Source organism: Trachurus japonicus, chromosome 24, assembly GCF_045865225.1.
Source record: "Trachurus japonicus isolate A0001 chromosome 24, Traja_1.0".
Taxonomy (NCBI): domain Eukaryota; kingdom Metazoa; phylum Chordata; class Actinopteri; order Carangiformes; family Carangidae; genus Trachurus; species Trachurus japonicus.
Window position 1 is genome coordinate 10,687,815 of NC_140930.1, and position 22,525 is coordinate 10,710,339.

Consider the following 22,525-nt stretch of genomic DNA (forward strand, 5'->3'; position numbering starts at 1 on the left):
CAGCCGTGGTGGCGACAGTGAGGCAAGGAAAAGAGGGTGGAGGGGAGAAAAAGACGTGAAAATGTGTGGAAAGTGGTTAAAAAAATTCTTGCGCCTAAGAAGCAGAAGTATCACGAGGAGTAAAGATTAGCGGACGCACGACTCGTCAGAACCCGCTACTGCTGAAAAAAAAAAAAAAAAAGGTTAGAGATCGGTGGCAGCTCCGCGCCGACGGTGGATGTAGATGCTGGTTCACTCTGACGTTAGCGATGATGGCACAGCAGCAGAGCTGGACCTGCAGCCTCGTGGGTGAATTTATTAAAAAAAGTTAAAGGATCATAGGGCAGGATTTGTGAGAAAATACCGGAAAATACCCATGCGTTTTACGTTTTTTAAATAATAATGGGTGAGGAAGCGTTCAAAACCAAAAAGAACGAGCCCACCCGCGTATCTCTCCATTGCCCTGAACGGGGTCTGTGCTGCAAAATGCGCTGCAATTCAGGGGGTGAATTTCGCGCGCTGGCCGGCGGACCTGACGTCAGCGCGTCCACGACTGCCTTCGAATGGATCAATGGAATGGAGACATGAAGAGGGCAACCGCGGCAGAGCGACTGATACAGTAACAGAGTGGCGACACTCCCTGTTGTATCAATCGCTCTGAACCACGGTGGATCCAAATCAGGCCTACTGTTACTGCCAGCAAACGACCCAGCACAACTGAAAGCCCTGTTAAACCCCCCCCCCCCCCTCCACCGCCGCCGCCACTCTCTCTCCCCCTCCCTTCACACACGCACACAGCAGCAGGCAGGTCACTAACTTACACGCCCTCTCCCTCTTCACTACTGTCTTATTATTAGCCGTTAGCCGCAGCTAGCGGTTAAAAGCCGACGTTATAACTTTAACAACGTTATCAGGCAGGTGGACAAACGTCCTCTTTTGCCCGGACACGTCCACTTTTCACGTCCTGGCCGGCGTGTCCGCGACGCGTCCGTTTTCTTTTTTTTATGAAATCATGAATATGTCCGGTGTTTATTGGTTTTCATGGGACCGCGGACCCTGACAGATGCGGCCCGACACCCGGACCCGGCGCGTTAATTCTCGGTACCGGCATGTAGGAGTAGGAGCCCATACAGATCCATGCAGAGGAGCTCAGAGGAACAGACAAGCAGCCTCCTGCTGCAGCACAGTGAAGGTGTGTGTGTGTGTGTGTGTGTGTGTGTGTGTGTGTGTGTGTGTGTGTGTGTGTGTGTGTGTGTCTGTCTGTCTGTCTGTCTGTCTGTCTGTCTGTCTGTCTGTGAGAGCGAGAACCTACAGTAAAATACCCCCTCTCCCTCCCCAGATAGGAAAGACTGTAAAGAGTAAAGTAAACAGTGAAAAGTCTGTGCGCGCTCCCGTGCCGGTGGCTTCCCTGGTTGCTGTAGTTACGCGCAGCGGCCGTCGCGTCACTGGCCGTTCTCATTAATCCTGCCCTATGATCCTTTAAGGGAAAAAAAAAAAAAAAAAAAAGGCGAGGAGTCGCTGGGTGTAAACATACGACACAAACAGACGCACTGAGAATCTGCCGTCCAAATGATGTCACACCGTTTAAATGCCCAATAATGAGAATAAACTATCTATAGTTCCTGTCTGATATTGAATTCATGTGGTTAATGTGAAAAAAAAAAAAAAAAAAAACCTAGAGAAAAATGGCGAGAAAAATCCGGACAGGAAAAAAATCAAACGTTACTGAGAGGGGGGGCGGGGGGGGGGGCTCGTCTCGGCTGTCAGACGGGTTCATGGGAGCTCCGGTGTGCCAACTCCTCCAAGCTGATTCTACTGCTGAAACAAGTTGTTTCTACGGTTTTCTTTTGATTCCCATTGAACTTACACGCGAGCTCCTTAGCGCTGGCTGTCGGTGGAAGGGGAACGAGAGCGGGAGCGTGAACGGGAGCGCGAGCGGGACACGGAGGCTCTCGGCTCTCTCGGGGGCGGCGGGGAGGGCGGGGTGGCCGACTTGCTCGTCTTGGAGGAGCGCTTGGGGGGCTCCTTCGACTTGGGGGCCGGCGACGAGTTGCTGCCGGCGGGGGAGGCGCTGCGGGAGCGGGAGCGGTTGTGGGCCTTGGCGGGGCTGCGGGAACGCCGGGGGGAGCGGGACGGAGAACGACCACGGGAACGAGACCGGGAACGAGAGGAGCTCTCAGACCGGGAACGACTTCTCGACCTGGAAGACAGAAAAGAGAAAAAAACACTGGGATAAGTCACAAGTATTGATCGTTTCTGACGAATTTTAAAAAATGAATATTTTTTCCTCCTAGAATGCATCTTATCTTGTATTAAAGCAGAAGTAAGTGATATATTTGTGTTAATATAAGTCTTAAATAGTTATATCTTCCGACAGCAATCACTTACATAGAGTGTTTGGACCGAAACACGGGTCTGTCAGTCCCTTTGCTCTGCTCTGAGCCGAGGAGAAAACTTTTCTCGTATCCTACAAGTTTTATCCAATGAGGAGAGAGAACGGCATGAAGGGCTGTGTGTGCAGCCAAGGGACGCCGTGAATGTGGTGACGTAGGGACGAGGACTGTTATGGTGCGTTCAAGGCAACTCGTATTTTTCCGACCTATGAAGTCGTACCAGTTCGATCGGGTACATAGACTGTAAAAAAAGACGTACTGGTACGAGTTCACGGGTCGGAAGTTACGAGTGGCCGTTATAGTGACTTTCACAGGTAAAACAGGTCGGAAAAACACGAGTGGGTTGCCTGGAACGCTACAAAGTCGTAAGTCGTGACTTGAAGCTGTAATTTACGGTTTCAAAAGCCTGCCTGGAACGCAGCATTAGCCAAAACGACCGGATCGCTTACTTCTGCTTTAAGTTTTTGTACTAACCCTTTAATTTAGGCTGCTAATTACGTGATAATGTCAAGAAATGGCCAAGAAATAACAATTAATTGCGTAGTAATGTCTAGAAATAAAGGTCAATTTCATAGTAATGTCATGTTTTCCACAAAAGGCAAAAGATGACATGCTTTTCATGCTTTGAATTGTTTTCCACCATGTCCTTGCAACGGACCGTTATTTCTATGCAATCAATTGTTATTTCTTGGCTATATTTCTCAACATTACTATGAAATTGGGCGTTATTTCTAGGCCATTTCTAGACATTATGACGCAATTCTTTGTTATTTCTTGGCTATTTCTTAACATGATCACATAGCTGTAAATGAAAGGGGTTACCAAGTTTGTTTTTGTTTAAAAAAAAAAAGAAAAATCTAAATCACTTTACTGTTTCCAGGGCCTAACAAAACAGAAGTGCAGCTCAGTCATTAAAGAGAAATGAAAGTGAGAGGATACAGTGACAGCAGTTGGCAGCAATACCAACATATTGACAAAACATCAATGAAGACCAACAAAACAAAGGTTGTTTATATTGTATGTTTGCCAACACTAAGACAGAGTGAGCTATACATCCTGGTATCTACTTGCCAGGACCAGGGACGTGCTGCGTGAGTCCTGTTGTTAAAACTGCATTTAATAATCAAGCTTTTAAACAGGCTGTGCTGTAATTTAAAAAAAAGGGGGCGTCCTATTTCCAGGCATATCCTATTTGAATTAATACATCCGATCTGATCTGATAACCATTGTGTATGTGTGTGAGTGGGTGTGTGTGGGGCAGCGTCCTTCATCCAGAGCAGGATGGAAAACGGGGGAAACAAAAGGATTAATGTGTTGTTTTTCTGCCTCTCCCCTCCAGAGCGCGGAGCACCCGGAGGATTTAGATCCAATTTGACACTTAACACCTGAGATGGAGTGTGAAAAATTCTCCATCCCATACTTGTTAAGTGTGGGGCCGTGGACAATACATATCAATGAGGGAGGCTTCAGCGGTCCTGAGCGCAGGATAATTTGGCTTTTGAACCATGAGCTTCTAATAAAGTGCATTTCAAGACAGGTGAAACATAAGCAAATAATAATAATAGAAAGCAGAGATTGGCTGTCGGACTTTGGGTGCAAGTGATGCAAATAATTAACGTCAACCCTGCCAGACGCGGTAATGATGAGCAGCATTTCCTGTGTCTGTGGTCTGCCTCTTAAGTTACTGCTATAAGTGCTATTCTCATAAACTACCTGAGTGGCACGGTGATCGAAAATCAATACTGTTTTACGCTTCTCCCTCGGTTTCCTGGCGGCGTGTCACAATGAGGCGCTCCAGCTAAACTACAATCAGCCTGAATCTGTAGTGTGATAACCAATATTATGAATCTATGACTTGTTCTTGTCTGATCCTGGTTACGGCTGAAGTCGTCTCGTCTGTTTTCATCCAGCTACATCAGTTCTTCTGAAGCCAGTGGAGCTAATCAAGTTAGTTCTTGATGACTCTCGGGGAACAGAGGGCTTTAATCGTGAATGAAAAGGCGGCATGAGTCTGAAAATGGAAACCGTCATCTGCACATTGCTAATCACGGGTAAGAAGGAACGAATCAGCCTCAATCAGCTGACTCCCCTAATATGTATTGATTTTTTCCCCCCTTTTCTATTTAGTGAATGGAGCTTCCAGCAGACAACTCACCTCTTCTTGGCTGCCTCTATGAGCTTGATTTTCCTGCCATTGATTTCCTTTCCAGACAGTTTTTCAAGGGCATTTTTCAGGTCGCTGTAAGAGGCAAACTCAACAACCCTAAAAAAAACAACAACAACAAAAGACATCATTATCTGGAACCTTAGTCACACTTTTTTGTCATTAATTGGAGGGTAATTTACCCCAAATTGCAAACATAAGCAAAGGGTAACCCTTTAATTTGCGGGGTGTTCATTACGTGTAGAAATAACGGTCAATTTCATAGTAATGTTGAGAAATATAGCCATTATTGACTCCGTAGAAATAGCCCAGAAATAGCAGTTACGTAATTGAAAAGGACTTGGTGGAGAAAAATTCTGCCCTTTCCCAAAAGATTCAAAGCATCAAAAGCATGTGTAATCTTTTGCCTTTATGAAAAACATGACATTACTATGAAATTGACTGTTTTTCTAGGCGATTTCTTGACATTTCTACGCAGTTAATTATTATTTCTTGACATTATCGCGTAATTAACGGCCTGTGAATTAAAGGGTTACCAAGCAAAGCACACAACTCGTACTGTGACGGCGGTTAATGGTCTTACCCTTCATTGAGTTTGGGGCGGTGTGCGTCTGCGAATGTCACCTCTCCAGCTTGTCTCATGAAATCTTTCAGATCCTACACATGCAAACACCAGTCAACTTACGGAGAGGCTTGGGACACAAGCACAGGCTGAGACATTAAAAACAGACAGGACTGATTTACCCAAAAAGAGAGATGGTTAGATTCTCTGAGAGGACTACACAGGCTACTGCAGATATGGAGCGTGAGCCCAAGAACCTCAAAGACGATCAGCAACTAACAAAACACAAAAACTAAATAAACTAAATATTTAAAAACATGTCAAAAAAGAAGAAGAAAAAAAAAAGTGTGTGCCAATTTGGTGAAAAATAATTTCGAGTGTTGTGATTATTATATAATTAAATATATATAATTAAATATTTATCATTACTTCTGGACAGGCTGAGTATTTGCTTTGAGATTCTTGCACCCACTGCTCGTTACAACTACAGAGAGATGAACACCATCTGCATGAACTGAACTGCAGTGGCGCCGCCTGGGCAGCGTTTGGCACAAAGAGCCCCATTTTCCCTGGCAAGGAGGGCACAGGGCTCCGCGCCGGGACCGCCCCTGTCTCGGCACCCCGCCTCAGTAAAGAGAGTGAACAGGGTGGAAGAGAGGAAACTACTACCTGAGAGCGAAACCCTTTGGGGTGGGCCGCAGGCTCTCCGAGCCCACCATAACCTCGGGATAACAGCAGATTATATCCATGGGCACCTGGGAGGAATTCACACTCTCTCTCTCGCTCGCGATGTGCGGGAACACCACAGGGGGGAGGGGGAGGGGGGATATCGATCGATCGAAGCCCCTCAAATTAACGAACCATCGATCAATACGCCACCACCATCACCATCATCATCGACTCTCGCTCTTTCCTCTCCTTTCTCTCTGCCAACTCTCTGTTTCCTCTCTCTCGCTCTCAACCACACACCAGGCGTTGCAAGTGAGTGAAGGGGGCCGCCAGCGCCTCTAGTGTGGAGCGAGCGCTCACATGACCAGCAGGCGTCAACTAGGAGTAGGACAGACTGGCTGACACCACAGGCTCAACCCAGACAGAAGGACCCAGAAGGGGTTTACTCCACCATAAGCGAGCTCTTCCACATGACACAACAGTCAGGCTGGCAAATAAAGGGGTGAAGAATTGGTTAAAATTTGAAAAACAGGTACAGATTTAATTGTTTTGTTGTTACTGCTCTTTGAATGTATTACTTAAAACTGCAATAAATGCAGATTGATAAGAGCCATGATTCTCAAAGAACAATTTGGGCTTGTACAGATTGTAATAGATACATATTAGAGAGCTAAATCATTATCACTGATTAGATTCAGAAACAGATTCTCTACGTTGTCGTTTAGCTTCATTTCTAATATTGTATGTGTGTATTGTTGGAGGCAGACTGTTGGTGGCGGTGTTGCAGCTGTCAGAGTTGACTGGCTGTGTTTTAAAAAATCATGTTGTTGTACTAACCTGCCAGCTGACACGGGAGGACAAATTCTCCACAATCAGACGGTTCTCAGTGCGCATTGGCGGAGGGTTTCGACTGAAACAGAAAAACAACTGGATGAACTGAAGGAAGAGACTGTGGAGCTGAGATACAGACTTCAGCACTAAGAGCTCTCATTAGCTACTTGTCAATAACAAGGCCAATTAAGGAGCTTTGAAATGTACAGCGCTGCACTTGTACTGAATTTTAAGAAGGTCCATTTAAGGATATTGAGTTCCACCTTGTAGATAATCTATCAGGTCCAAATTAAACTCACATGATAGGAAAAGAAAAATAAATGCCCACAATGGTTATAATCTGAGCTTTTTACAGTGAACTGACACAGCTACTAACATACATCTGTTCATTTCCCTTTTGAGCAAAAGCAAGGAATAGTTCACCAAAAACTGAAATTCATCATTAGTGAGTCATGAGTCATGGGTCATTGTTGACTCTGGAGACCCGAGAGGGGGGTTCGTAGTCCTACCAAATCCTTATATGAGAGTAATAGGGCCCGACACAAAAAGGTCAATAACACTGCATAATATTCCTCCATACTGCTCTTCCGCTGCAATCCAAGTGTCCTGAAGGGATATCCCTGTATTGCACTCTGACGTTCACACGTGCGAATGTGAGAGCGCGCCCCAGGCAAATTCAATACAGGACTGTTTAGGCTGTAAAAATGTCCTAAATGACGTTGTTTTGAGTAAACTCTGGACTATATCCCCTCAGGACACGTGGATTGCAGCGGACGAGCAGTAAGGAGGAATATTACATGCTTTTTGTGTAGTTTTATGGACCTTTTAGTGTCGGGCGCTATTGACTCTCATAAGGATTGCGTTGGACTACGAACCCCCCCTCCTGGGTCTCTTTGAAGAGTAATGAATTTAATTTTTTGGTGAGCTACTCCTTTAAACTCTTATTATCAAAACTTTAGAGTGGTGTGAAAAGCTTACCTCCGACTGTTCTGGGAGCCTCTCCCATAGCGATCAGAGAAACGTCCACCTCCACCGCCACCACCTCTGCCACGGCCGCCACGCAGACGGACACGGGCGTGCTCAATGGTCACCCTGAAACAGCGGACCAAAAGATTTTTCTTTTTCTCAAAAAAACCTGCTTGTCACTGAGAAAATTGCTTTCAGCACAGTGGAAATCGCTACCTTTCATTGCACAGCTCTTTGCCATCAAGTTCATACACTGCATCTTCAGCGTCTCGGGGGTCGTCAAACTCCTACAGCAAACAGAGCATAAGACAGTTTTTAATACACCTACGCACACAACCACTGTTCTTGGAGTTGTTCCACCACAATCCTCAGATTTAACAACACATATGCCCTTTCAGAGTTGCACAATAGTGTCTATCAACAGAACCATATATGCACCAGTAGTTATAAAAATATCTCCCAAGATAATCGGGGCAAACAGGAAGCAGCTCAGGAGCTCAGTTTACTGTGCACAGCAGCAAATAGATGTGGGATTTTAATACAACTGTGTATAATGAAGTGTATAATTACCATCTTGAGCGAAAGGCGACAGCTTCAAAGGTTTTGTTTTGACTGATCGACAGTCCAGAGCTCAAAGATGCTTATGCACGATGAAGAAAATCATTACATTTTGGCAGTGTTACTGATTGAAAAATGATTGTAATTGATGAATAACTTTTCAATCAATCTTCTATCTTCTATCTATTCATTCAACTTTAAAAGGGACTGAATACTTAATGAGTCTCTCTGCACTATGTGATTGAGACTCTGTTGAAGGTTAAGAGGTTTTTATGAACATAGCCTACATGTATGTGCTGTGTTGGTAAAATTAACATGCATAAACCTTCACCAATCAACACGTATTTTCAACAATGGATGACATACATTATTCTGGCTGAAGGTGTGTCAATAAAGGTCATAAGAAACAAAAGGGCAGCCATTTAATGAACAACAACTTTGTAACGTTAGCTACATCTATTTTGTATAAACGCCGAGGTTCAACGTCTCACTCATGAATCTGTTGCTGTAAAAGCTAAAGTAATAAGTTGATATTTCCAAAACAGAGTTGTGCACAATTCACTGTTATCTGTATAAGAGCTACTATGACCCATTTCCAGGCAGGTAAGTAAGTTAAGTTAACGATGGGAGAGACTCACCACGAAGCCGAAGCCTCTCTTGAGGTCGATGTCCCGGATGCGGCCGTATCCTTTGAAGAACCGCTCCACGTCCTTTTCTCTGGCCGACGGGCTCAGGCGACCGATGAAAATACGACATCCACTCATGTTATTGTTGTTGGGAAATGTGTCTACAAAACAAAAACAATTCGGCCCATCAGCATCGAAGCTTAGCTAGCACACAGCGAGAAAGAAAAAGCACGATAAACTGATGAATTGCCCTGTTAAATACTAGCAGGCCCGTGTGGGTTTTTGGTAGCAAGCTAACACCAAACCGTTTGCAACTTGCTTGCTTGCAACGGCCGTGATTCCAAATGGAACCCAATTTTAAAAAAAAACCAACGGTAACCGCTCACGACAAGTTACGCTAATTATAACGACAAGAAAATTGGCATTACGATGCATTTAAATGTCTGGAAAAAACAAAACATACCTTCAAGTTGTTAGGGTTTTTGTTGGGGGGGGTGGTGATTTTTGTTTTGCTAGCTGTTCCTACAGTTCACTGCAAAAATCCAGAATAAAACAAAATGGAGCCTCCGTCGTTCGGCGAAGGGGCTGGGAAAAGAAAAAAAAAACGAAGCAGGTGACGTGACGCAGGCTGACACTGCGGGAGACGGAAACACCCGAAGAGAGGGGGCGGGGGTCTCCGAACGTGACGTCACTCGAACCAATGCCGCTGCAGTTTCCAGCTCTGACCACTAGGTGTCACTCAGACAACAGCGGTGATGATGATACCTTATGGGTGATACCCATACCATACCAAAACGTCTCTGGTGATATTCATACAAAGAGAAAGAGCAGATTATTTTGTACAGCAGCTGTCGCTTTGTGAGGCTCGAGCACAGCGAATACAGTGTAAAAAGCAGGACAAAAGGGCGTGATAATAAAGCATATTTCAACCAGAAAGAATCCGTTTTTTACACTAGACAAACGCACAAAAGTGGGGTTTAAGGGACGTTTTAAAAAGAAAAAGATACTTCAGTTTTTACAGGGAGCTTAAGTCTAATCAAAATACAGCTGTAGGCCTATATTTCAAGAAGCTTTTATGATTCAGTTATTGATACAAACACTAAGTCGACCTTTGTTCCAAGATAAATGATTCAGATTGGTAAATGACTGACTGAATTTTAGATTGATGCCGCACCTTATTCTAGGTTAAGAGAATCAAGAGTTACTGTTTACCTAAAGGACCCCCAGGTATAGCTTTAAAAATATTATGATCACTGGTGTGACACAAAGCTCGGGTGTAGCTGATCTTGACCAGGAGCAGGATTTCCATGCTTCAGATCTTCCAGGATCTAATCCAAAGGAAAAATGAATCACATTCTTTTGACTAACATCAGTGGATAAACACTGTCATGGTTAATAGTTACTGGAAAAGTCTTTGCACAACTTCCAGTATTAAAATGTAAAATGTATTAGTGAGAATAACAGAGAAACACACGGGGGGATAGTCCGACAAGAGTTTAAATAAACCACACATCATCTTCCACATTCAAAAGAAAGCTTTAATTAGAAAGTTATATACACACTGTAAAATTAAATTAAACTTTATACAAATATTAAATTACTATCTTCACACCCACTGCCATGTACAGAGGAAAAACCAAAGCTGAAAGCGTTGAAACTAAGAATCAGGATGTGTACTTTTTTTAACCTGTTATTTTCAGGGAAGCGACACCGTACAACAGTGCTTCTGAACGAAAAGTTAATTTCAGTTTTTTTTTCTTTTCAATCCCATAATATTTTTAATGCCTTGTAGCAAAAGAGAAGCAAAGGAATAGTGAAATATAGGTGCTTATAGATTCATCATTATCATCATCATCTTTATCATCATCATCACAGTAGCTGGAAAAGCTAGGGGAGGACAGAGAAGGATGGACATTCGTTTAGTCGTGTCCACAACAGAAGTAAACTCATTGATAAATACACAAAGACAGTTTTATGCATAGAATAGAAAAGAACAGAGTAAGGCCATTGGGAAAACAGAACATGTTGCAATATTGTAAAGCAACCAACGCGGAGGCTTAAGATTATACATCAAAAAAAAAAAAAGGAAAGAAAAGAAAATGTACAAGTCTAAGGCAACATTCTGTTTGCATTAATAATGTAGCCGTTGACAATGACGGACAGCCACAAATGCCAAATAAAATTGACAACAGATATTCAGGTGGTCGTGTTGAGTTTTTTTCTGAGCCGTTGAGCTTGAAAAGTGATTCTCAGGATCCATCTGAGTCATGCTGTTTCCACGGTGACCAGCTCAACCACCAAAGCTTTTCCAAGAGGCAATGAAAACAGAGGATGACTTCTAACAAAATAGCATGATTCTCTCTTAACTTCTGCGCTTGGCATTAGAGGAGGGAAGGGAGGAGGAGGAGGAGGGGGGTGAGTGAGTGAGTGTATGTGGCGGGGGTGGGGGTGCTATATAACAAAAAACTTTTTTTTATCGTTTCACTGCAACCAGTTGCAGTTGTGTCAATAATGCACAAAAGTGGAGAGTCTTCAGTTCAGTGTGAAGGTGGGCGACAGCCAGTTCACTCTAAGGAGGCTTGTGTTTTCCAGCCATTCAGCAGAAAATGATAAATATTCTAGGTTGAGAGTGCATGAATAATACACACATTGTGTAGTGGACTCTTGGCCCGAAGTGACGCCGATTTGTTCATGTGACTTATTCAAGGCTGGGAGGGACATTTTCCTATGGTGAAAGACAGGGGACATTGTTGGAGCCAGCCTCTGATCTGAAGAGAGGCAAATCAGGAAATGGCCGTGTCGAGGGCCTACCATATGAGGACAAGTCCTCTCCTGCCGAGCTGCACACCCACACACATGCACGCACACGTACACACGCACACATGGACTCAGATTCAACAACTCACGAGCCGCACACCAAACAATAAATAAGTGGGAAGAAAACAAAAAAAAAAATGCAAACAACCTGTAAAGTGTGCCCAGTCAGTCACCAGGATCAAAGACGGCCCTGTCTGTCCTCAGCCTTCAGACGGATTCTGACATCATGTCTCCCTTTTTTCCTTATACAGGGAAGATGTGTCACACAGTCCTGGATCCCAAACACCAATCAATCCCACTCATGTGACAGAAGCGGCACCTTCCAGATACCGAGTGCAGCTGGCAACGGAAAAGAAAAGGAGCAGGTATTTTTATAGCTGTGATATGGTGCTTCGTAAAATGCTGCACCCTGCTTTTAGCTCTTGTGAAGTGGTTCGCAATCCCACTAATCCATATGCTAGACGCCAACCGGATACACAGATAGCTAGACAGCTAGAGAGAGAGAGAGAGAGAGTAGGAGAGAGAAAGAGAGAAAGAAGGAGAGAAAGAGAGAGAGAAAGAGAGAGAGAGGAGGCTTCATGCTTCATTCGGACTGTGCTGTGACAGCAATAACTAAAAACAACATGCAGCATTCACAAAGAGGGCCATAAAAACCCAGCCCGTCACTCACAACTTTTCAAGTACAGCGGGAAGACGATTCTGATTCTGAGCGCCACAGCGTCTGGAGCGAACATCACAAGTTTTTTTGTTTTTTTTTGTCGTTGTTGTTGTTGTTGTTTTTTTATTCCAGACAGAGTCGACGTGTCTCGATTGCGAGCGATGTTAATATAGAGAACTACACCTGGGAGGAGGCAAGTGTATGATAGTACGTAGCCTATAGTACACAACCTTGACTCAGTATGCATGTTTTTACTCATATACATCTACGGATCTACAGGATTTATGTTGAGCTGGCACCACTTTATGTGTCTGACTTGTCTTCGGTTTGATCCAGCAGCCGGGTCCAGTGGTGCTCCATCCATCACTGCTTTATGATGCAGCGACTGTTGGTTGTTGGCTTTGCTCTGCATGGGTAGCAATGGTAGAAGAGGTTGCAACAGGGAATGGGCACAGTTCTAGTCTTTTCTCTGCTGGCTGCTGGCTGCTGGCTGCTGGGGGTGGGAGGGAGTCGAGGAGGGGAGGAGGGGAGGAGGGGGGAGAGTAGGTTGACAGCCACAGTCAGTCCTGGTCAGCAGTGACAGATAGTGAAAGGGAGGCTCTGCTGCTGATGCTGATAGCAGGCTGGCAAGCTTCATGCTTCCTTCAGCAGGGGAATATCTGCAGGGAAACAGAACACACACACACACACACACACACACGTTAGAAAAGAGCAGAGGAGGCTCCAGAGCTCGGTGCAGCCAGCGCTCGGCTCGACCCACCACCAACACAGTCACGGTGTTCATACCTCTTTAAGCAATCCATTCTATCGCCAGGAACATTTCGGTGTAAATTGATTTGAAATGTTTTAGTCATTTGCAGCCGCTGGCTTTGTCTGGTCTCAAATTGTGTCAGAAGTGCCAATAAAAAAACCCACAGTCCTGAATTAGACACTGAAAACTCCTAATGCTATTGTCTAAACATTTCCTGCTGTTTTTACCACTACATGCATGAGCAGTTTGAATAATAAGCTGAATTTATTCAATCATGTTTATGTGATGAGTGAGTTTATGGTTGATTACAAACTTTATCCAGTACAGACCACACACGATTTTAATTAAAACGTCTTCTGTCTCTGCTGAACATCTTGATCTGAACCTGTATCTATACAATAAATAACACAGGGAGTGGGGCTGACATGTCTATTAAAAAATATTGATTTTGTTGGCCAATAAAATTACTCCTGACAGGTGTTTTTTGTCTTCACTAGTCCTTGGCATCCGGGGAAAGAGTTTGAATAACTTTGAACCAGCTGATATTTGCTGAAGGCGCACAGGTGGACGCAATAGGTGACGTGACTTTGCAGTGTTGAAATACCACAGATGTGTGTGACAATGACATCATTTGTCTGACGATGTTTATTTTTAACTCTAACCCTGTTGAGATTCTATCAGCATCTGTTGCTGCTTGTAGGAAAGCCGTAACGAGGAAGTGGCTAAAACTAGAAAAACCTACGGTGGATGAGTGGATTGACTTCATTCATGACATTTTTAAGATGGAAAGAATTACTTTATTACTTTTGCCATAAGACTACGACAAGGTCTGTGTTTGAAAAGAAAGGAAAGATGGATTCTGTATGTCAATCCGGTTCGACCATCGTTTATCTAATGCCATGTCTTATGACCCTTTCCCCCTTTTTAACCCTTTTGTATTGGTGTTTTTTTAGTATCACAAATGTGAACAGCATTCCTGTTCTAGGGAGTTTAGTTCTTAATTGTATATTTTATAAACTTCATCTTTTATATTATTGAGGAAGGACCAGTCATTCATATCTGTATTATTTATGGAATTGCAAACATATTGCTGTGTGATTCAGTTGTAATTTACAGGTGAATGGATGAAAATGATGAACTGTTATGTGAATGAACATGTGAACCATGGAAAATCATAATAAAAAGAGAATTGAAGAAAAAAGAAGAAAGAGCAGTATCTGCATCATTAGGACTCAAACTGTTCTTCTCTTACCATCAGAGTAATCATCCGTAGAGGTGACAGAAAGCAGACTGTTCTGGTCACTGCTCTCAGAGTCTCTGCGGAGAGGTAGGGGGCCTGCACACGCACCCCCAGGGTGCTCTCTAGCCCATGATGATGACGAGGAGGAGGAGGAAGAGGAGGAGGGGGCCTGATGTACCAGCACCGTCTCCGCATGACGGCGGGCGGAGAAGGACGACGATGAGGAGGAGGTGGATGGCAGACAGAAGTCTAAGTCTCTGTGGTGGCGGCTTCTCCTGGGGCCGTGGCCTCCCGTGGCCCCCTGAGGAAGACCCTCGGAGAGCACGATGGGGACTCGGGTCTCTGGAGGAGCCGAGGGGGGCGGCGGAGAAGGAGGAGGACCGGAAGCGCCGCAGGGTCCGCCGCTTCCGTACACGGCCTCTTCGTAGGAGGGGAGTGTCACCTGGACGCCCTCCACCATGATGGAACTGGACTGGCCCGAGACGCCCTGCTCCCTCCTGACGCACAGAGACGAGGACGGAGTGAGAACGGACGGAAAGACAAAAGCGTGGACAATGTGGCATGATGCGGTCGTGTGCGTTCGTTGCGTGCTGCGGCAGAACCTCCGGGTGGAGGAGGTGATTAGTGTTGACTGTACAATCCCTTTATAGCAGGCTGCACTAAGCCCCGAGGCCCACCACACAATCAACAAGAGTGCCAATGAGCATTAGATCAAATGGTTCTGGCCTTTTTATCACAGAGCCACAGCAGAGGTGGCGAGTAGTGACTGTGATGAGATCAACTTCTGTTTGCTTGTTTTACTTTCACTTATCAGTAATCAAACTGGTTCAACTAGATGTGATCTGACGTAGACACCTTCACATAGTTTAGTTTCGACCATCACTCCTGAGTGATAGGTGTGTCCACGGAAAGAATGATGGGTAACATCACCTGTGTTCATTTGAGACACGGTGAAAGGTCGCTTTGAAACAATTATAAAAAGGGCAGAGCAAACAAAGGTAAAAAAATTTAAGACCCCCTAGCAACAGCAAGTTGCTTGAGGAGAGGAAGGCTGATTAAAAAAACAAAAACCCACACTCTTCTCTTTAAGTCACATAGAAAAGTAAGTGCATTTAAAACAACGTGGAGGCTGAAGGGAGATGACCCAAAAACTAATAACCTATTTAATTCATGTGATATGGAGACGTGTCAGGAACAACTTCACAATGGAGTCCATTAACGCAAGAAACAAGAAGCCAGAGGGTCGGAGGGTTTAGCAGGCAGGATAACAACAACATATCTGTCGTCCATCTCAGGGAAGAGATGATTCAACAATGCAATAAACTGGACGAGCCATTTCACAGCAAGACGTGAGTGTGTGTGTTGTGTTTTTCAAGTTTCAAATCTATTGCAGACATGCAGTCAGTACAGATTGTGTAAAGATGTGCTGAGTGGAGTTACTGGGTGATTATAACTATAAAAGTCATAACCAATGTCATAACCAATAGAAATGATGAGCCAGAGCAACCAGAATAAGATCTGAGATAAAAGAAAAGAAGCTCTGTCTTCAGTTTTCAGTTTAATAACCACTGGAACAAAATACGAACAAGCTCTGTTCTCACAGATAACGAACAATTAATTTAACAGTATGTCTGGCAATGGCATTGTAATCCAGATAGGGTGAGGAGGTTGAGGAGTTTACTTAGGGGTGAGAGTGTGTGAGAGAGTCTTACCTGCTGTGGTGGAAGGACTTGAGCTTTGGCTGGACAAGAACAAACAACACCACTAAAAGCAGGATGAGCGCCACAGAACTCGCTGTGGACGCCACAATAGACAGGGCCGGTATACCCAGCGGAGAGGTCGGCTCTTTGTCTGAGGGACACAAGGAGACAGAGACAGAGAGAGAGAGAGAGAGAGGGGACGTGAGTACGTGGGTCGTACACGTCCTGCATGAGGCCATGTTTGTTTGACTACAAACAGAGACAAGGTACACGGGGGGGAAATGAGGTGAAGGACCTTGCGTTAGTCGGCAGCTGATCTGCATGGGGCCGTCCCACTCGCCGTTCTGGCAGGTGAGGAACTTGTAGTCTCCCTTCAGAGCGAAGCCCTCGTCACAGAAGTACTCGATGACGGTGTTCTGGGTGAGGCGGTGGCAGGGCGACGGGTGACAGCGGTAGCCCCCGTTCTCTGGTTCAGTGGGGGGTGCACACACTGGGAAGAAGAAAAAGAGGAGGAGGGAATTGAGTTTCATTTATTTATTTATTTTTTCTACAATCATGGCTGTTGTGTGCAGAAAATGTGTTTGGATGTCATTTCTACCTGTGGTCAGGGTTTGATTCCTGTGGTGTGATAAATGCTCTGATTTGGATGAAATTTCCAAGTGTCCCCTGCTGGCTCTCAAGGACAACCTCACAGTTTGTGTTTTGATACCGTCTGCTATTGAACTGATGTTATATTTATTTCAGTTTTGATGCAGGCAACCTCACAAGCCCACAAAGATGACTTTTTTTTTTAGTTCATCATCTCATGTGTTTGACCTGTTATGATGAGGGATCTCTATCAGCTGGAGTTATTTCTTCTTAGACAGGCAGAAAAATGAGACTTGCATAAGCTCAGATCATATATTGCTTGAAATTATACTAGGAACAAAAATTGCATTCTCATTTTTTAATCTTACTCACCAGTACTTCCTTTTTTTTCTTATTATTGATTTTTAAACTTGGTACAACATTTGTCCAAGATAATTAGTTACATCTTTCAAGTCTCTAAACAACTTCCCTCCCTCCACCCAACCGTAAACTCAGAGCCATCGGTCTAAGAAAACAAGGATGCTTTGGCAACTGAAAATAAAGACAATATTTACAGCACACCTGCATGTCATCTAGTAAAGTGTATATATAAATAATTAACTGAAAAAAGTATACATTCTGAATGTATAAAAATAAGAAAAAGAGAATATTTATGTATGTAAAATTAAAAAAAGAAAACATAAATAAAATGTAAAGGGTACAGTCTTACTTGGTAGATGTTAGATTTAAGGAGTTAGGATATCAGGTCTTGATCCCAAAAATATCATAAATGAATCCCATACGTTGTGAAGAATATGACTTTTTTGTTTGATTGTATATGTGAGTCTTTCAATCGATAAGCAAGAAGAAAAGTTCATTAATCCACATGTTCCACTCACCAGTACTTCTGATGCAGCGTGGTGGTTGCTGGGACCAGGCTCCGAGGCTGGTGCAAATGATGGTGGTGGGCCCATCTGCAGTGTAGCCCGGCTCACAGCCATAGGTTAGGAGGGTGCCCGGGGCAAAAGACCCCCGGTTAGCTTCGGTCTGGTTCAGCAGGTCTCCGTGCTGCACGCTGGAGGGCCGCGCACAACCTACAGACACAGGAACAAGGGAAGAATTTGTTTACTTAGTTGTTTTTTTGTACATGGATTATATACCATTAGTCGCCACCTTGGTTTAAGACAGTCAAAATAGTCGAACAATTAGGTCAAACTACAAAAATATAACAACAATCCCTTATAATTAGTACAACAAACAGGATAAAACCCTTTAAAATAGTCTAGTTTATGAAAAGCGGGTAATAAGTTGCTCAAAATATGATCATTTCTTTATGCATGACACCTTTCTTGAGTGTCTTTTTGAATCTTGATTTATTACCAATACCAATAAGATCAAGAAGAATCAGTTGGTTGTTTAAAGGCTTACATGGGTACAAGTGCTTCAGGTGTTAGAGAACAAAAGTAAGATATGGAGCTTCTTCCTCTGGCTGTGGGCAGGTCTCATGATCACTGACTGCTTGTGTAAGGGAACTACCAGCTGCAGGCCAGCAGACAAATCGGGAATCTGAACCATATTTTAATAATGTAAGGTAACAAGCTAATTACGAGGTATGCAAGTAACCTTGGTGGAGTTGAGGCTGCCTCCAGACAGGATATGGAGCATCTTAATTTTCAATTTATGCAGGGATTTCCATGTATTAAAGGCCTGCTAGGGGAAACGAGGACAATTTGTCTCACATGTGGTCTGGGTTTTTGAAGAATTAAATACCAATATGATGTCAAATAAAAGCAGTATTTACGATGACTAATAATGTTTGTTGCGGCTTGCTCCATTCAAGTCAGAAAACAGAAAAACACTGATAGTTTTCCAGGCTCTTTAAATTTTTTAGTATTACGTTAATGTGGGTGCTGCTGTGCTGGTGGGATAATGTGCTGTTCCATCATTACACTGACACAAAATGTCTGCTGGTCTCTTTCGCAGGGAGCTGCCACCAGGGTCAAACAACTTTTCACGGGGGAAACTGTCAAGTTGACAGGCCGAGCTGATAATTAAAGCTCAGAGGTATTGTTACTTGAAACTAGGCTGCATTTTACACAGGCAAGGGAAGAAGCACTGTATCAACATGACAAGTTAGGTAGAGAGTAGACAGCCACGGTGTGAAGCACCGAGAGGATCGCAAATGCCTACAGTGGATTAAAATGTCACGAGGAGCTTCATATAGATCTTATTACTCTCGATTATCTTCTGCTCATTAGACGGTGTTGATCTCCCAACACCAACGCTGGTCTGTCTCTCCGGCGGTGAGACTGGTTCTTTAGGGCTGCAACTAACGATTATTTTCATTATCGATTAATCTGATTATTCAAACGATTAATTGATTATTTGTTTGGTCAATAAAATGTAAATAAATGTTGAAAAATGTCAGTCAGTGTTTCTCAAACCATAAGATAACGTCCTCAAATGTCTTGTTTTGTCCACAAACCAAAGAGATATTCAGTTTATTGTCAAAAAGGAAACAAAGAAACCAGAAACATTCATATGTAAGAAGCTGAAATCAGAGAATTTGACTTTTTTTCTTAAGAAAACTACTTAAAATAGTTGACGATTTATTTAATAATCGATTATTGTTCGATTAATCAATGAATTGTTGCAGCTCTAGGTTCCTTACTTGGCTCTAATGACAGACCCGAGGCTCTAAACCAGCCAATAAAAGACAGAACGAGGAAGAAGACCTGGAGTTAATTGCGGCTTGATCCATGTTCCCATGCTCCGTCTATGACAGAGCCATGTCACGCCAGCTTCTTGTGTGTGTAACTTATCTGAATCTGTGCTGCACACACACATATGGAGGATATTAATACACACACACATACACATACACATGTGGAGCTGCAATCTGGCAGAAGGCAGAGAATCTAACTCCACGATCTGACATAACATTGCGACACCTGTGTAAACGGAGACACAACAGCAGGAGGCTGGAGACAATTACTGACCGAGGTTCTGTGGAAATCACAGATACCAGCAACCCAGTTTTACTGGTGCTGATCTGGCTGATATAATATGTGGCTCTGAACCAAGAATTTGGGGTTTGGCCTCAGTGGAGCACTAACTCTAAACACTTAAAATCCCTTCAGGCAATCGTATGTGAATTAAATCTGTCATAGCAAATTAAGGATTTTCAGTGTTTTATCTGTGCATCTTATCTGTCTGGTTTATTAAATAGAATTACATGATGATGTGCAGTGATTTTTCGCATAACATAAGAAAATGCATAACACCCCCACAATAAAAGAACATTAATAAAACCATCAACACTAATGACCATATGGCTCATTATTTAATCCTGGGTCTGAGCGTTTAAAAAAATCATATTAGCCACGGTCTATTGCAGTGCCTTATCACTCGCATGACATAAACAAACACACCAACACAGCAAACAGCCACTTTGTCTTGCCTGTGTCTGTTTAGAGATTGAAAGAGACTATTTCCACAGCAGTGCTTCTAACATCCTCTAATCTCCGGGGAAAAACGCGGCTCTAAGCTGGCAGCACAAGATTAAATGCAAACACTCAAATGTGCGAACGCCCATTCACACACACAGAAACAGACAAGCAACACACAAACACACAGAAACAAAGTCAACACCCACAAACAAAGACACTCCCAGGACTAAAGTCATGTAATACCAAAGGGTGTGTTATTGAATTCAGATGGGGACAGATCTGCTGTGTGTGCTCAAGAATCGCTAAGTGGAACCAAACATGGACTCACCACCTGGTTCTTATAGATCTCTTGTAAAGCTATAGACGGGAAACTACAGGGCTCGCTAATAGCCCCTCTCACATTCTATCATTATCAAATACTTTGCTATAGGGCTGCAACTACCCATTTCTCTCATTGTTTATTCATTTTATTCAATTAATAAATAAATAGCCAGTTATATGACCCACAGAATGCCAAAAAATCATCTTCAAATGAGCACAAAAGCAAAATATATTGAATGAACTCTGATCTAAGACAAAGACACATTTAAAAAACTAAATCAACCGCAGGCTGTTTGTCATTTTTGCTGATAAGCTGATGTATAATCAATAGACTTGATAAATCATCTGATATTAGCTCGTTGCCTAGAGGAGGAGCATATGCTGAGATTATCCAGTATCCAGCTCTGACAGACGGTCAGGTTTAATATCTCAAACACAAGCTGAAGGTTTGTCAATAGGATACAACATGATGCACACATAGATTTGTGCGTTAAAGTAGTGCTAATATTTCTTCCTCACACACATCCATACTCTTGATCTCTCGCACGCAAGAAACTAAATCTGCACAGCCACATTTCAGGGTGCCATTTGACACCGTGACCTGAGCAGTTGTTCACTGAACTGCTTCGCTGCGACTAAAGGCTCTCTGAGGAGGAGATGGTGCTAATGGAGGTGGTAAAGGTGATGAATTGATGACCCCAGGCTGTGAGGCAGCAGGGGACAGAAAAAGGCCTTAGGGTGCAGTTTGGGACAATAGGCTTTCGCCGGCAGCCGCTGTTATGATCTTTTGTGATGCACTGCGAGGCGGTCAATTGAACTGTAGAAGACTGATGATGACTGTTAACTGGCTTTATCATCTTTAGCTTTAGAGGTGCTCTCACATGTGCAGGATTTTCTCAGAGATCAAGGCATGTGAATTGTGAAAACACAAATGAATGGTGCATTTAAGCACACCAATTTATATTGTTTTAAAATAAAGGATGAAAAACTCTGTAATCACCATGTCTTAAAAACATTGGACCCTATCAGCACCTGAAAACCAAACTGCAACAAAAGCCTCCTACCCACTCCGCAAGTCTACAGGAATCAGATCAAACTACACACTGTGTGCAAATGTGCTTCTTGATCAAAAATAATGAGGAGGGAAACAAGAGGATGAGCTTCAGACGGATGAAAAAACAGCATAATCTGGTTTTAACGCCTAAAGGATGACAATGTCCTCATCAAGAACAAGATTTTTAAGCAAAGAATGGGACAAGCTGGTTATTCTTGTAGATTTAAGCAAATCCTCTATTGTTTTTGCTGTTGTTAGTTTGTTTCCTCCCTGCATTAGCATGTGGTCTGTCGATGAAGCGGTAAGAAATAGTTACAGTGTCGGGCCTCAGCTGGGTGGGGGTTAATTCTCACAGAGAGCTCAGCAGGTCACAGGGGTCACTGGAGTCAGGTCGGTCTGAAGCAGTGATTTCCAAACTGGGGGGTCAGGCCCCCAGGGGCAGCATAGAGCCACAGGGGGTTGGGGGGCGGTGTGTGTGTGCATTACGAGGGGGAAAAAAAGAGACTGGAGCAAAAAAAAAAAAAACTGAAGCTGCATTCAACACATTTCATTTCAAAACAGAAAAACAGCACGAATGAGCAGAATTTAACAGCTGCCTGCAAATACACCGACGTCAGCAAAGCTTGTAATTCATTATCCATGTTGCATTCACTGCCAGTCGTCGTGACTGATAAGACCCGTTCAGTAGGTGAAGTGGGCGCCTATGTCATTGTTTCTGCTTCTCCGTCCAGACTAAAAATGCAACGCGGCGATGTTTGACGATGACCTAAGATGGGTTCAGCATCATTTACAATCATCTCCAGGCAAAAACGCAGTGATGCATTTTAAAAAACTAAATACATATTCATGTGGAAATGCATTTAGGATAAACAAACAAGTTCATGACCCTTATTCCACTGAAATCCAACAGGGATCCTTTGTGGCTGCTTCCTCTGTCTGTTTAATGATTGATAAAACTTGTGGGATGGGGTGTGGCGGCCCTTAAACGATCCATCAAGGAGGTAATAAATTCTCCATTTTGTAACCATTTCAGAAGAAGTCCAAAAAAAACAGTCTCTCCCCTCTCATGCAGGGAAAACCTTGCAACATGTACAAACCAGCTAGTTCTCCAAACGTCGTGTCATCGCAGCATCTACACTTACACAAGTGCTTACATGCCTTCACCTGCCTTGTAACTCACACAACCAAATACATAAATTCAAAACACCTTGTATGAACAT

At 43.5% G+C, this 22,525-nt stretch overlaps 2 protein-coding genes across 3 annotated transcripts in view; both read right to left on the reverse strand.

The window, feature by feature from the left end:
• Positions 1 to 1,473: 1,473 nt before the first annotated feature.
• On the reverse strand, positions 1,474 to 9,330 carry srsf5b (serine and arginine rich splicing factor 5b). Its single transcript, XM_085770149.1, has 8 exons — positions 9,212 to 9,330; positions 8,761 to 8,909; positions 7,781 to 7,851; positions 7,577 to 7,690; positions 6,605 to 6,677; positions 5,120 to 5,193; positions 4,528 to 4,635; positions 1,474 to 2,179 (listed from the first exon to the last, which is right to left on the reverse strand). Exons 2-8 carry the CDS (start codon positions 8,884 to 8,886, stop codon positions 1,858 to 1,860), a joined length of 888 nt encoding a protein of 295 aa, XP_085626275.1. The 5' UTR covers positions 8,887 to 8,909; positions 9,212 to 9,330; the 3' UTR covers positions 1,474 to 1,857.
• Positions 9,331 to 10,265: 935 nt separating this feature from the next.
• The window catches only part of susd6 (sushi domain containing 6), a 40,150-nt gene continuing 27,890 nt past the window's right edge, over positions 10,266 to 22,525 (reverse strand). The window contains exons 3-7 of one of the 2 annotated variants that reach the window (XM_085771574.1): positions 17,387 to 17,575; positions 16,210 to 16,404; positions 15,927 to 16,065; positions 14,227 to 14,711; positions 10,266 to 12,882 (exon numbers count right to left, since the gene is read on the reverse strand). In XM_085771574.1, the coding sequence (XP_085627700.1) occupies positions 12,857 to 12,882; positions 14,227 to 14,711; positions 15,927 to 16,065; positions 16,210 to 16,404; positions 17,387 to 17,575 (1,034 nt within the window). In that variant the 3' untranslated portion in view covers positions 10,266 to 12,856. Of the gene's footprint in view, positions 12,883 to 14,226; positions 14,712 to 15,926; positions 16,066 to 16,209; positions 16,405 to 17,380; positions 17,576 to 22,525 lie in introns of both variants that reach the window. The other variant, XM_085771573.1, reaches the window with a different exon arrangement.